The sequence below is a fragment of the Trichomycterus rosablanca genome, chromosome 6 (assembly GCF_030014385.1).
Source record: "Trichomycterus rosablanca isolate fTriRos1 chromosome 6, fTriRos1.hap1, whole genome shotgun sequence".
NCBI classification, from domain to species: Eukaryota; Metazoa; Chordata; class Actinopteri; order Siluriformes; family Trichomycteridae; genus Trichomycterus; species Trichomycterus rosablanca.
The window spans coordinates 47523355-47536471 of record NC_085993.1 but is presented as its reverse complement, the minus strand read 5'-3'; the positions used below and the strand labels follow the sequence as shown (position 1 = coordinate 47536471).

Genomic DNA, 13117 nt, shown 5'->3' with positions numbered 1-13117 from the left:
GATACATCTTTATTTGTAGACATTTGACTTAACTGTAGTTCTTTATACTGTTTAAACAAATCAGCACTGTTTATTAGGTATCTTGGTAAATCAGGGCCATTAATAATGATAAGAAGAAGAAAAAGAAGAAAAATAAAGGCAATTAAAATGAAGCTATTTTCCACCTGTTTACACTTTAGCTACTGTAATCAATAAGTATCAGTGCTGCTTCCAATGAAGGTACATGTGAATAGCGCTACTGAAGTTTAGGTATTTTGTTGTAGGGTAAAAAAAAAAATACTAATAATAATTAAATAATGACCCCAACAGCCTTACCCCAACAGTCTTAAAAGTGTGCTATGTAAAAGAAATAGTCTTCATAAAGTGTAGATGATCTGATTAGCTACATAGTTTGGTTGTTTCATACTCCTTTGAACTGGGCTGCTTGACACTAAAGGCTTGCAAAGCGGCCTGAATTCGGACCACATCATTGGTGGACAGTTTTAGACGATGGCGCAGAAGGCAGGAGAAAAGGTCCAGAGGCTGCTGACCTGGTGGAGAGAGTCGATTCACTCGGTCTTGGATCTCCAACAACTGCAGCAGGGCTGAATCCCTTGAGCCCTGTGTGTACGGATAGTCCAGCTGCAGGATCAAGTCCTGGATCGCTTCGGGATCAAAGTGCATGCTGTACCCAAACAGCTGCATGCTGTTAATCTTCATGTAGCCTAGATTGCGTGAGGAGTCCATGTACTCCAAGGGCTCGAAATAGGACGTTCCATTCCCGCCGGTTCTGACACGGCTTCTCAGGTATATGTGTACAGTCTCGAAAAATGTCTTCCACTTATTTCCCAGAGTTAGCGTCCAGTTATAACAGTCAAGTGGGATATCTACCTTGGTCCTTTCCCAATCAGGGTAATTATTCTGGTCTATGGGCATGACCCAGCTCTCTGAGTGACTGCCTCCAAAAGGATTGATGTAAATTGACAACACTGGTTCCAGAGTACTGTTCTTAGTCAGGCAGATCTGCAGGGAAATGCCCAAAAGCATGTGCACATGAGTGGACTTAAATTTGTTGCTTTTTAAGGTCAGGAGCATCCTCTTCCTCCACGAGGGGTCGAACCAGTTGTTAAGCCTGACATCATTGCTAATGAACATGGCGTGGATGCTGATTCTTGTGTCTCGCTTCTGGAGGAGGTAGCGCAACTCCTGGTCCTGAAGATCAGTCTCAAAGCCAATGTAGGTGTCAATGGAATCAGGAATGATGTTCCTACACATGCCCTGGCTCAGAGTGTAACCTGGGTTACAACTGGCACACCGTGAGCGGTTCTCATAGGAACAGGAAGCACAAAGTGGCCCATCACCTACGGTGCATGGGATGACACCCTGGCAGGACGAGGAGTCATACTGACAGGAGCAGATCCGCTTCTCCTCCATATAAGTGCCTAGCTGATTATTCTCACTGCAGTACATAACAGAGAGGATGTAGTTCAGCCAATAGGTTAAAGACCTGTGAAGAAAGAAAACTGATTAAAATCAAATGTTTTGTGAATAAAATATGACACTTGCATTTATCCAATCATTTACAGGGTCACAGTGGTATCAGATCCATCTTAGAAACACCGGGTACAGGATGGGAATACACTTATCCACTGAAGGACATAAAAAAATCATTTACTGATTCACACCTAGAGGCAGCTTGGGGGAGCCAGTCCCCCCTAAAGGTGTATTTTAAAAAGTTGGGAGAAAGCCAAAGTTCTCAAAAGAAAACTCACACAGTCAGAGGAGGCCAAACTTCAAACTAAAAGGAATTCAAGTTTATAATAGACCCCAGATCCTCAGGACCTCGTGGCTATGAGGCACACTACATGTAACAAAAATACTGACAGTAGAATTCATCATATATTTTGACCGCCAATAACAGGTCAACAAATGTAAAGCATTATTGTTCATATACATTTACAGTTAAAGAAATAAAAAATAAATAGATAGATAGATAGTAGATAGTAGATGGCACCTTTCCATCAAAACCAGCATTAACTTCTTCAGCAATTTGAGCTACAGTATCAATGAGCCTTGGCCGCCCATGACCCTGTCGCCGGTTTACCACTGTTCCTTCCTTGGACCACTTTTGATAGATACTGACCACTGCAGATTGGGAACACCCCACAAGAGCTGCAGTCGACTAGCCATCACAATTTGGCCCTTGTCAAACTCGCTTAAATCCTCAGGCTCGCCCATTTTTCCTGCTTCTAACATCAACTTTATCAACTTAACATCAACTTAAAATGTTCACTTGCTGCCTAATGTACACTAACAGGTGCCGTGATGAAGAGACAATCAGTGTTATTCACTTCACCTGTCAGTGGTCATAATGTTATGCCTGGTCAGTGTATAATAACACTAACTCTGATTTTTTTTTTCAGCACCCCCCTTTCTTCACATCAATATGGCAAAGCCACATGATATATAACAAAAGTTTTATAAAATGTAATTTTTAAATTAAACTCAATTATAATGTGTATTATTATTATTATTATTATTATTATTATGTGCTGATCTCCAACTAATATTTCAAGAAATAAAATATATAATAATAAAAAAATAATAATAATAAATAAATAAATAATACCAGGGCATTTGAGTGGCACAGCAGTAAATAATGCAAGCCCACTTCTGCTGGAATCAGTGTTTCAAATCCCGAGCAACGCTATCAACCGAAAGGCGCCCAGTAATTGTAGAAAAAACTGACCTACTATGACTATGAAAGTTTTAGTTTTTACTTGGACATGCTAATTGAAAATACTATGCTGGTATGCCATTACATAGACCAGTGGTGTTTCTTGGTGTGTAATTGCACAGTAAATTACACTTATATTTTATGATGCAAAAACACCTGGCAATATGTAATACAGTCTGATTTAATTCATAACATCCCCAACATAGTAGTCTCCACTCTAATTCATTCCAAAGGTGTTCTATCGGCTTGAGGTCAGGACTCAGTCAAGTCAAGTTGAGGCCAGTCAAGTTCTTCCACACCAAACTCGCTCATCCACGTCTTTATGGACCTTGCTTTGTGCACTGGTGCGCAGTCATGTTGGAACAGGAATGGGCCATCCCCAAACTGTTCCCACAAAGTTGGGAGCATGAAATTGTCCAAAATCTCTTGGTATGCTGAAGCATTAAGAGTTCCTTTCACTGGAACTAAGGGGCCAAGCCCAATTCCTGAAAAACAACCCCCACACCATAATCCCCCCCTCCACCAAACTTTACACTCGGCACAATGCAGTCAGATGAGTACCGTTCTCTTGGCAACCGCCAAACCCAGACTCGTCCATCGGATTGCCAGATGGAGAAGCTGATTCGTCACTCCAGAGAACACGTCTCCACTGTTCTAGAGTCCAGTGGCGGCATGCTTTACACCACTGCATCCGACGCTTTGCATTGCGTTTGGTAGTGTAAGGCTTGGATGCAGCTGCTCGGTCATGGAAACCCATTCCATGAAGCTCTACACACTGTTCTTTAGCTAATCTGAAGGCCACATGAAGTTTGGAGGTCTGTAGCGATCGACTCTGCAGAAAGTTGGCGACCTCTGCGCACTATTTGCCTCAGCATCCGCTGACCCCGCTCTGTCATTTTACGTGGCTACCACTTCGTGGCTGAGTTGCTGTTGTTCCCAATCAATTCCACTGTGTTATAATACCACTGACAGTTACTGTGGAATATTTAGTAGCGAGGAAATTTCACGACTGGACTTGTTGCACAGGTGGCATCCTATCACGGTACCACGCTGGAATTCACTGAGCTCTTGAGAGCGACCCATTCTTTCACTAATGTTTGTAGAAGCAGTCTGCATGTATAGGTGCTTGGTTTTATACACCTGTGGCCATGGAAGTGATTGGAACACCTGGATTCAATGATTTGGATGGGTGAGTGAATACTTTTGGCGTATATTTGGTGTATTTTGGGGATTTAATAAATTGCTTTTACTAAAGCTTTTTTAAAACAGCTGTGACAAAATACAAAACAAAAGGTCTTTTAAATAACAACAGCAATATTCTAAAATAATTCTAAAGAAAACTCACTTCTAACAGAATTAATAGTTACATGAGATTGTAGTTTATAAAACAATTACTCTTGCATACTGTCTACTATAGTGCAGACTATTATGAGAGCAGTATATACTGGTAGTATGTAGTTTACCCTTTAAAACAAAGCCTGTAACTTAAATATATCTCCCATAACAGGTAGGGCAGTAGTGCAGAGTGTCGGAAATAAAAAAAAAGGTAGTAGATAAGAGGGGAAGTGAGTTTGTAATGGAACCTCTGCTCAGTGAAGAAAATAAAAAACGTGTTTCTTGGTTTAACATGCACACAGAATGCATAAATATTTAAAAAGCAGTTTGTCTGAGAATGTGACGCTGGGTGGCAGAGGAAGAAATCTCTGCTGTGTGTCAGCATATTTCTTTTATGGTAAGGTTGAAATGTGCACATGGGACAAAACACACTTACATCCAGTTACTCTCTGTAAAACTGATTTCCTGGGAATTTACATATTCTAAGGAATGTTCAGAGATAAAAATGTGCAAAAAAAGTAAGTGTCTTACTTTTGACAACCATACAGGAGACGAATATTAATCCAGGTATCCTAACTGTACTTAGTCTTTTGGATTAGTTCAGACACTCCTGATCAAATTCTATGTTTTGTTGATTCTCTAAGTATAAATAAGTGAACACCTCATTTACAGAAATAGAAGAATCTGGATAGTAATCTCTCTCTCTCCATCAGCCATAACATTAAAACCACCACCTTGTTTCTACACTCACTGTCCATTATATCAGCTCTACTTACCACATAGGAGCACTTTGTACTTCTACAATTACTGACTGTAGTCCATCCGTTTCTCTGCATGCTTTGTTAGCCCCCTTTCATGCTGTTCTTCAATGGTCAGGACCCTCACAGGACCCCCACAGAGCAGGTATTATTTAGGTGGTGGATCATTCTCAGCACTGCAGTGACACTGTCATGGTGGTGGTGTGTTAGTGTGTGTTGTGCCGGTATGAGTGGATAAGACACAGCAGCACTGCTGGAGTTTTTAAACACCTCACTGTCCCTGCTGGACTGAGAATAGTCCACTAACCAAAAACATCCAGCCAACAGCGCCCCGTGGGCAGTCCTGTGACCACTGATGAAGGTCTAGAAGATGACCGACTCAAACAGCAGCAATAGATGAGCGATCGTCTCTGACTTTACATCTACAAGGTGGACCAACTACGTAGGAGTGTCTAATAGAGTGGACAGTGAGTGGACACTGTGTTTAAAAACTCCAGCAGCGCTGCTGTGTCTGATCCACTCATACCAGCACAACACACACTAACACACCACCACCATGTCAGTGTCACTGCAGTGCTGAGAATGATCCAACACCTAAATAATACCTGCTCTGTGGTGGTCCTGTGGGGGTCCTGACCATTGAAGAACAGGGTGAAAGTGCTCCTATGTGGTAAGTGGAGCTGATAAAATGGACAGTGAGTGTAGAAACAAGGAGGTGGTTTTAATGTTATGGCTGATCAGTGTACATATTATTTATTTATTTTTTACACAAAGTTTGTACAGAAATACTAAGAAACATTACACAGACTCTCCACAAAACTTCAGCTTCACAGTCACAATCTCTCCTCAAGCAGACCTTTCAACAGAAGCCAAACTCTTGCATATCTTACCTCTCTTTTGGCACGGATATTTTGGGCTGAGTTCGGCACCTCTTGCTGAGGGTGAAGAGTTTGCTGACGATCCGCTGTGCTTTGCTGAGAAGCTGTTGAGTGTTCGTCTCCAGTTGCTGAAAGCGCTGATATACAGCCTGATCGTTTTTCCAAAAGTATCTAACAGCAGATGTGTTCAAAGCATAAAATGTTGGTAGTCTTTTCACAAAACCCTGAAACTCATCTGGAAAGCAAAGAGTGTTAAATAATTAGTGACAGATTTCACATAAAAACAGGATCATTCTCTTTTAATTAATTAAAAAAATGAAAGATGTAAAGCCATTAGCATCCTGTGATCAGAATGTATCATTATAAAAGACTAAAGAAAATTAACACCATTGTGAATGAAAAAGTAAATAGCTCTAGTTTTTAACTGTACTGTACCTACTGTACAACTAGTGCTAAGTATCTAAAATCCACACAACACTGCTGCACCTGATACACTCAGTCCAGAACAACAAACACACACACACCACAAAGCACTATATGTGCTAGTCAGTAACTGTATACATACAAAGTTCATCTGTAAGGTAGGTGTAGCTTAAAAAGTACTAAATATAATACATAAATAAATAAATCAATCAATCAATAAAGTTCAACTAAATCATTTATAAAATTGGCAAATAAAGCAGAAGAGCTGGTCCCTATTTGGGCTCTGCAATCATATGCAAACATAAAGGTTTTTCATTCTATCATTGCCAAGGGAGGTGGATTGGCTCAGTGCTCAGTCAAGCAAATGTAGGGCAAACCAAGCCACATTTACCATTGTAGTAGTTCCCTAGAAATAATTCCTATCATTGCCCTATAAGTCAAAAAGTAATACTGCAATACAGTGTCAATACTGCAATACAGTGTACAGGACATACATAGGATTGAAATTACATTACTCGCAGACCCATGGTGCAACAATAAAAATTAAATAAACACTAAACATAAATTGTAAAAAAAATCATTAAATATCATTAATCAGTCATTAAATATGAAAAATGTAGGTCCTGATATTAACAACCGAGACATTAAAGTGACATAATGCAGGTTTAAAGTCTTTGGGTATGACCAGTGCAATTATAAACAGTAGTGCAAATTGAATAAGCTTAAAGACAGGTTAAAGTGATGAGTACGTAAACAGTAAACAGATCCTGGGGATGTTAAAGTTCGGTATTGATGGGGGGGGGTGGTTAAATATAAATAAATATATAAAATAGTATGACTGAAATATCTTTGTTTGTTTATTTGGATTTTAACGTCATGTTTTACTATTTGGTTACTTTCATGACAGAAACAGTAGTTACTCATTACACAAGATTCCTCAGTTCACACAAGGTTATATCTAACACAATCATGGACAGTTTAGTATATCCAATTTACCTCACTTGCATTTTTTTGCAGTGTCACTGCAGTGCTGAGAATGACCCACTGCTCTGTGGTGGTCCTGTGGGGGTCCTGATCATTATAGAACAGGGTGAAAGCAGGTTAAAAAAGTATGTAGAAAAACAGATAGACTACAGTCAGTAATTGTAGAACTTGAAAGTGCTCCTATATGGTAAGTGAAACTGATCAAATGGACAGTGAGTGTAGAAACGAGGAGGTGGTTTTAATGTTATGGCTGATCGGTGTATATACCCTCTTGGATTGTCCAACAGTGACACAATTTAAGCTACTTTTAACATGTAAATGTATAAAGAACTTATCTGAATGAACTAATTAAGGTGATTTTATTTACAATTTACATGTATGGCATTTTGCTGAGTTTTATTTAAAGTAACTTACAATTATTAATCTGTACAATCCAAGCATTTGCTTGATGGCTCATCAGTGGCGAATTTGCAGATATGGGGCTTGAACCAGCAATCTTCTGATTACTAGTTTAGTACACTAACTGCTTAGCTACCAATGACTTACCAAAAAAGACAATCTTTTCTAGTTTGACCTTTTTAATAAAATGAAATAATGCCGCTCAGGTGGCGCAGCGGTAAAACACACTAGCACACCAGAGCTGGGTTTTCCAATACATTATATCGAATTTCAGCTCTGCCATCCGGCTGGGCTGGGCGGCTGTATGAACAACGATTGGCTGTTGTTCATAGGGTAGGACAAGCCGAACAGGGTCTCCTCATAACTGAGTGAGCTATGACCTCTGCTGGCTGGTTGATGGTGTCTGCACAAGAGTAGAGGAATAATGCTGATCAGGGTGTGGCTCTCCGTGCACAAAGCTGATCGGGATGTGAACTCGTCTCGTGCGGAGTAAAGATGTGCGATTACTGCGCATGTGTCGGAGGGGACGTGTGACAGTCTCGCTCTTCTCAATCGGGGTGGGGAGTCGGCTCCAGTAGAGAGGAAGCGTAACGCAATTAGGTGAAAATTGGACAGAAAAAAGGGGAGAAAAATCGGAAGGAAAAAGGGAAAAAAATGCAAAAAAATAAATTAATTAATTAAATTAAATAATAATAATAATAAAAATAGCTACTTAATGTTCCTTTATTTTTTATGATTTGTTACCATGTTTCTATATGCAACGAAACATTATGCATTAAAATAAAAGAATAAGCGTACACTTTAACTTATGATGACTTATATTTTGACTAAAATACAATTCAGAAATGCTTTTTTTAAATGAATTAGGCTCATTATTCATTAATTTATGATTACATTTTATAACTAATTTCTCTTCAGCAGTGTTGTAGCAGGTCCAATCTATCCAACACACTCAACTCACTCATTTATTTCCTCCCTCACACCTTGTCAAGTATGTGTAAATAATCCACCCACTGTTTGGTTTAAGCAAGTGGGAAAAACTAATTTACCCAATAGAAAACAACCAAAACATGAACATGAATATTAAAAACTCCTTAAAGACAGTAACAGGACGCAAGGATCGAACCCAAGTCAGTAAAACAGGTATACAGGTAAGAGAATGTGAACATAAACATTTAGAAAACAGTTAGAAAATGTAAGTAATTTAAAAAGCCTACCTGATTCCTTAAATTCAACATTAGCTTGTGTCCAGGACTCTCTGATGACCCTCAGGCTGTCCTGCATGGCCTTCAGGTTTTCAGTGGGGCAGTTACACTGAGGGAAATCCACGCTGCACTCACACCAGCAATCATTGTTCGTGCACTTAAATTTGCCCTCAGAGTGGCAGCTGATGTAGCTGAGGGCTGCCTGGACAAATTGGCTCCTCAGGTACCCAGGCAGAATGGCCTGCAGCCCTGAGGGAACAACATAAGTGGTTTTATTTATTTATTAGCATGTTGTATAACATACAACTTACAGGGAAAAAGTCAGTCTATATACACTTTATAAAAGCTATACATCATTATATTACATGTTATATTGTATTACATGTATATTCCACTTTTTTTTTTATTAAATTACTTTTTTTGCATGTTACTGCCAAATTCTTCAAGACAGTTCATATTTTGTACTAACGTATATATTTATAAATGGGTTTTATCATGAGCTCAGTTATAAATTTAGTACCTTGTAAATAAATCTTGTTCTCAGGACTTTGAACAAGAACTGAACTGACAGAATCGAGGTTGTCATAGTTACTGCATCCTAGAGGACCCGTCCTTGTTTCGGTCACCTAGGAAGAAGAAAAAAAGTCATGAACAACAGATGAGAAAGACAAAGGGTGTGTTCAAAACCTAGTGAGCTGCCTTGCTGTCTTACTGCCTACACAGGCAGCTGCCTAAGTAGAGAGGATTCTAATAAATCATTGACTTATAAGGCAGGTTATTCGAACGCACTACTTAGACAGCAATTCCATCAGATTTCGCTAACTAAGCTAACACAGTTAGCCTCATGCCATTCAAACCAATGGAACAGGGTGGCACAATGCGCTAGCATGTCAACTAACATCTCCCTCCGTGTCCGAAAACGGTTAAATTAGCTGACAAGCCTGAACTTGCAAATAAAAACACTTGTGCAATTTTATACAACTTAAAAATCAATAATAATTTATTTACATTTGAAAATAACTCATTCGTTTCTCCGCACCGTCCGCTTTATGTTTTTATTTTTCTGTGAGAAAAGTTGTGCCGCACTGAATGCTGGGATTGCCTCCACCGCTAAGGCAGCATCAGATGCTCACTCGTTCTTGAGTTAAAATACCATTGAAATTTTAAGATACCTTACTAGTGAGAATTTTAAGGCATCTAGGATTTCAACAGCCTACTTCTCGGGAGTGCGTACGATGGCGTAAAATGCTGTCTATGTAGAGAGCTCACTAGGTTTTCAAACACACCCAATGTTGTTTGCATTTTTAGAAACATCTGTTTGCTGCTTAAAAAATGCAGTTGTTGTAAACATTTAGCAAGTGCTAGTATTATAAGTGTGAGGTTAGATAATTGTTAGGGCTTTACTATGTGATTGCTGGGGGTGTTACTGCTAACTGCAAAAAATGGCAATTAAACTGGCACTTGAAATTGCTACGTCTAAACTTTTAGCTGTTTCAATGTTTAAAAAAACATAATGAAATAAATATAATGCAAAGGTCTGTAAAGGTTAAAACACTGAGCGGGAGGTTTTTCGGATGTTGGAGTGTTTTTTAAAATTCCATCTTAATCACAAATTCAAGACATAGTGCAAAGGCAGTCTAAGTTTAAAATGAAGCAGTGCAGTAAATAAATAAGGCAAACAGGTCAGAAAGATAAATGGACCAAAATAAGCTATTAAGGTATACCAACATCCTGGAAAGAAGAAAAAAAAAAAAAAAAAAAAAAAAAAAAAAAAAAAAAAAAAAATTGCAGTAGTTCCAGATGTAACTGGTACCACATTTTGGTACCAAAGTCAATGTAATAATTGGTACTATATATCCCGACCAGGCATAACATTATGACCACTGACAGGTGAAGTAAATAACACTGATAATCTCTTCATCACGCCTGTTAGTGGGTGAGATATATTAGGCAGCAAGTGAACATTTTATCCTCAATGTTGGTGTGTTAGAAGCAGGAAAAATAAACAAGCGTGAGGATTTAAGTGAGTTTCACAAGGGCCAAATTGTGTGGTCAGTATCTATCAAAAGTGGTCCAAGGAAGGAACAGTGGTAAACCGGCGACAGGTTAATGCTGGTTCTGATAGAAAGGTGTCAGAATACACCGTGCATCACAGTTTGTTGCGTATGGGGCAGCAAAAGGGGAACCAACACAATATTAGACAGGTGGTCATAATTTTAGGCCTGATCGGTGTAACATTATAGCATTTTATCTATTTTCTATCTTTTAAATAAATGTGCATGCGTAAATGAATACATTTTAAAGTCATGAAATCTAAACTCATCATGGTTATCAAAACCAAACAGCACATGTACAGTCACATATAATCACGTCCCGTTTTATATCATTTTCATAATTAGTCTTTGTAAATCCTGTTTTAAATGTTTACTGACTATACACAAATGTAATGCTCTATTTGGGACTCTTGTGCACAATATGGGCAAAGGAAATGTAGACTCCCCTCCTAATTGTAGTCACAAATGCTATTTTAACACAAATGGCACAAAATCCTAATTTTGTGAAAAGCCTGGAACAGTGGAGGTTGTTATTGAGTCCAACATAACATAACATAGCATATGTTAGCCACAAAGTTCAATGAAAAGCACCCTTCAGCTTGTCTTATAGAAGAGTGTTCAGATTAAACTAATCTGTCTACTGCAGTGTACACAGTAAGCATTTTCAACAAACATCCCAGAGTTCTGATGAGAACCGGATTTACATGGAATTTGCAGGCTGTCAGTCATCCAAAAATGATTACTAAGGCTTTATTTAGAAATGTCCTGTAATGCTAAATCTCTCTAGAAGAGCTACAGGAAAAGTGAAACAGTCAAAAATAACTGAAAACAGCAGTAAGATAAAAAAAATTAATAATAATAAATGAGCACAACACAGCACAGATCAGTGTTACTGTACCCTATAAAACCTTGGACTCGCCAAAGGTTTGAAATTAATTATTATATTAGGTAAGATCTGGCAAAAATCTGAGTTCATGACCACATTCTGAATTTTTATTTCCAACTGAAAAAAGAGGAAACAAACTGTGAGAGGAAAAGATCTGAAAGATAAAAAGAAAGCGGCTGATCGAAAACTGTGAACCGCTGCTCAGCCAGGACAAACCACAGAACCGATATAAAAAAGTATTATTTTATTGGTATTGTACCTCCACGCTTGAGGTGTGGTGGCCAATATAGCATTCACCTTGTTGCAGATTGAATTCTGAATATATGCATCTATCTATCTGTCTGTTTGTCTATCAATCTGTCTATCTATATGTCTGTCTATCTATCTATCTATCTATCTATCTATCTATCTATCTATCTATCTATCTATCTATCTATCTATCTATCTATCTATCTATCTATCTATCTATCTATCTATCTATCTATCTATCCATCCATCCATCCATCCATCCATCCATCCATCCATCCATCCATCCATCCATCCATCCATCTATCTATCTATCTATCTATCTATCTATCTATCTATCTATCTATCTATCTATCTATCTACCTATCTATCTATCTGTCTAATATCTGTCTGTCTGTCTGTCTGTCTGTCTGTCTGTCTGTCTGTCTGTCTGTCTATCTATCTATCTATCTATCTATCTATCTATCTATCATACTTGCACATTTACTCACACAAAAGGAAAATTCAGGGAGTAGCCAATCCATCTTTTGCATCTGGAGAACATGCAAAACACTGCACATAAAGTAACTGTAGTTAAGGTTTGGACCCATGTGCCTCAGACTCTGGTGCACTGCTCATGTTTAAACTGTTTATTCAACCATGCATTTATTTTACTACCCACTTCATCCTGTTCAAGGTCAAAATGGGTCTCACCTTGACAGTCTTGCCTACACACACACACACACACACACATTCGCGTACACCCACAGGACATTTAAAGCAGCAGATAAACCTTTTGCACATTTTAGGAAGAGAGAAGGAAGAGCCAGAGTACCTGGGAGACACCCACACGAACATGAGCCAAACATGCAAAACTTCCAAGACCAGAGGGGGGATCGAACCCTGATCCTCACGAACCATGATGCTGCACTGCAGTAACTATTCCAACTTAAAACTTCCCATTGTTTAAAAATAAGAAAATACACAATTGTGTGACTTGATCAAGTACAGTATGTCTGCAGTTTGAAAATTCATGAGTTCAATTCCAGCATTTGCTTCTCACTAAACACACATAACAACTCAGCACACGACTTCTGTAGAACAATCCATGTGATAAGTGCTTGTTTTTTTCTTTATTGCAAGCCAAGGTGACCTGTTTTACCATTACTCCAGCTTTTCTTTGCACTACACGTTGTGTTGTTTTGTTCTGAAATGTCATTGTGCCTTACATGATCCATGGCGATATTATGCAAG

General features: G+C 38.7%; 1 protein-coding gene across 1 annotated transcript in view; it reads right to left on the bottom strand.

Annotated features, from left to right (window-relative positions):
• Window positions 1–378: 378 nt before the first annotated feature.
• The window catches only part of brinp3a.1 (bone morphogenetic protein/retinoic acid inducible neural-specific 3a, tandem duplicate 1), a 56520-nt gene continuing 43781 nt past the window's right edge, over window positions 379–13117 (bottom strand). The window contains exons 4-7 of the mRNA XM_062997068.1: window positions 9219–9324; window positions 8711–8947; window positions 5700–5922; window positions 379–1486 (exon numbers count right to left, since the gene is read on the bottom strand). Coding sequence (XP_062853138.1) covers window positions 379–1486; window positions 5700–5922; window positions 8711–8947; window positions 9219–9324 — 1674 coding nt within the window. The remainder of the gene's footprint in view (window positions 1487–5699; window positions 5923–8710; window positions 8948–9218; window positions 9325–13117) is intronic.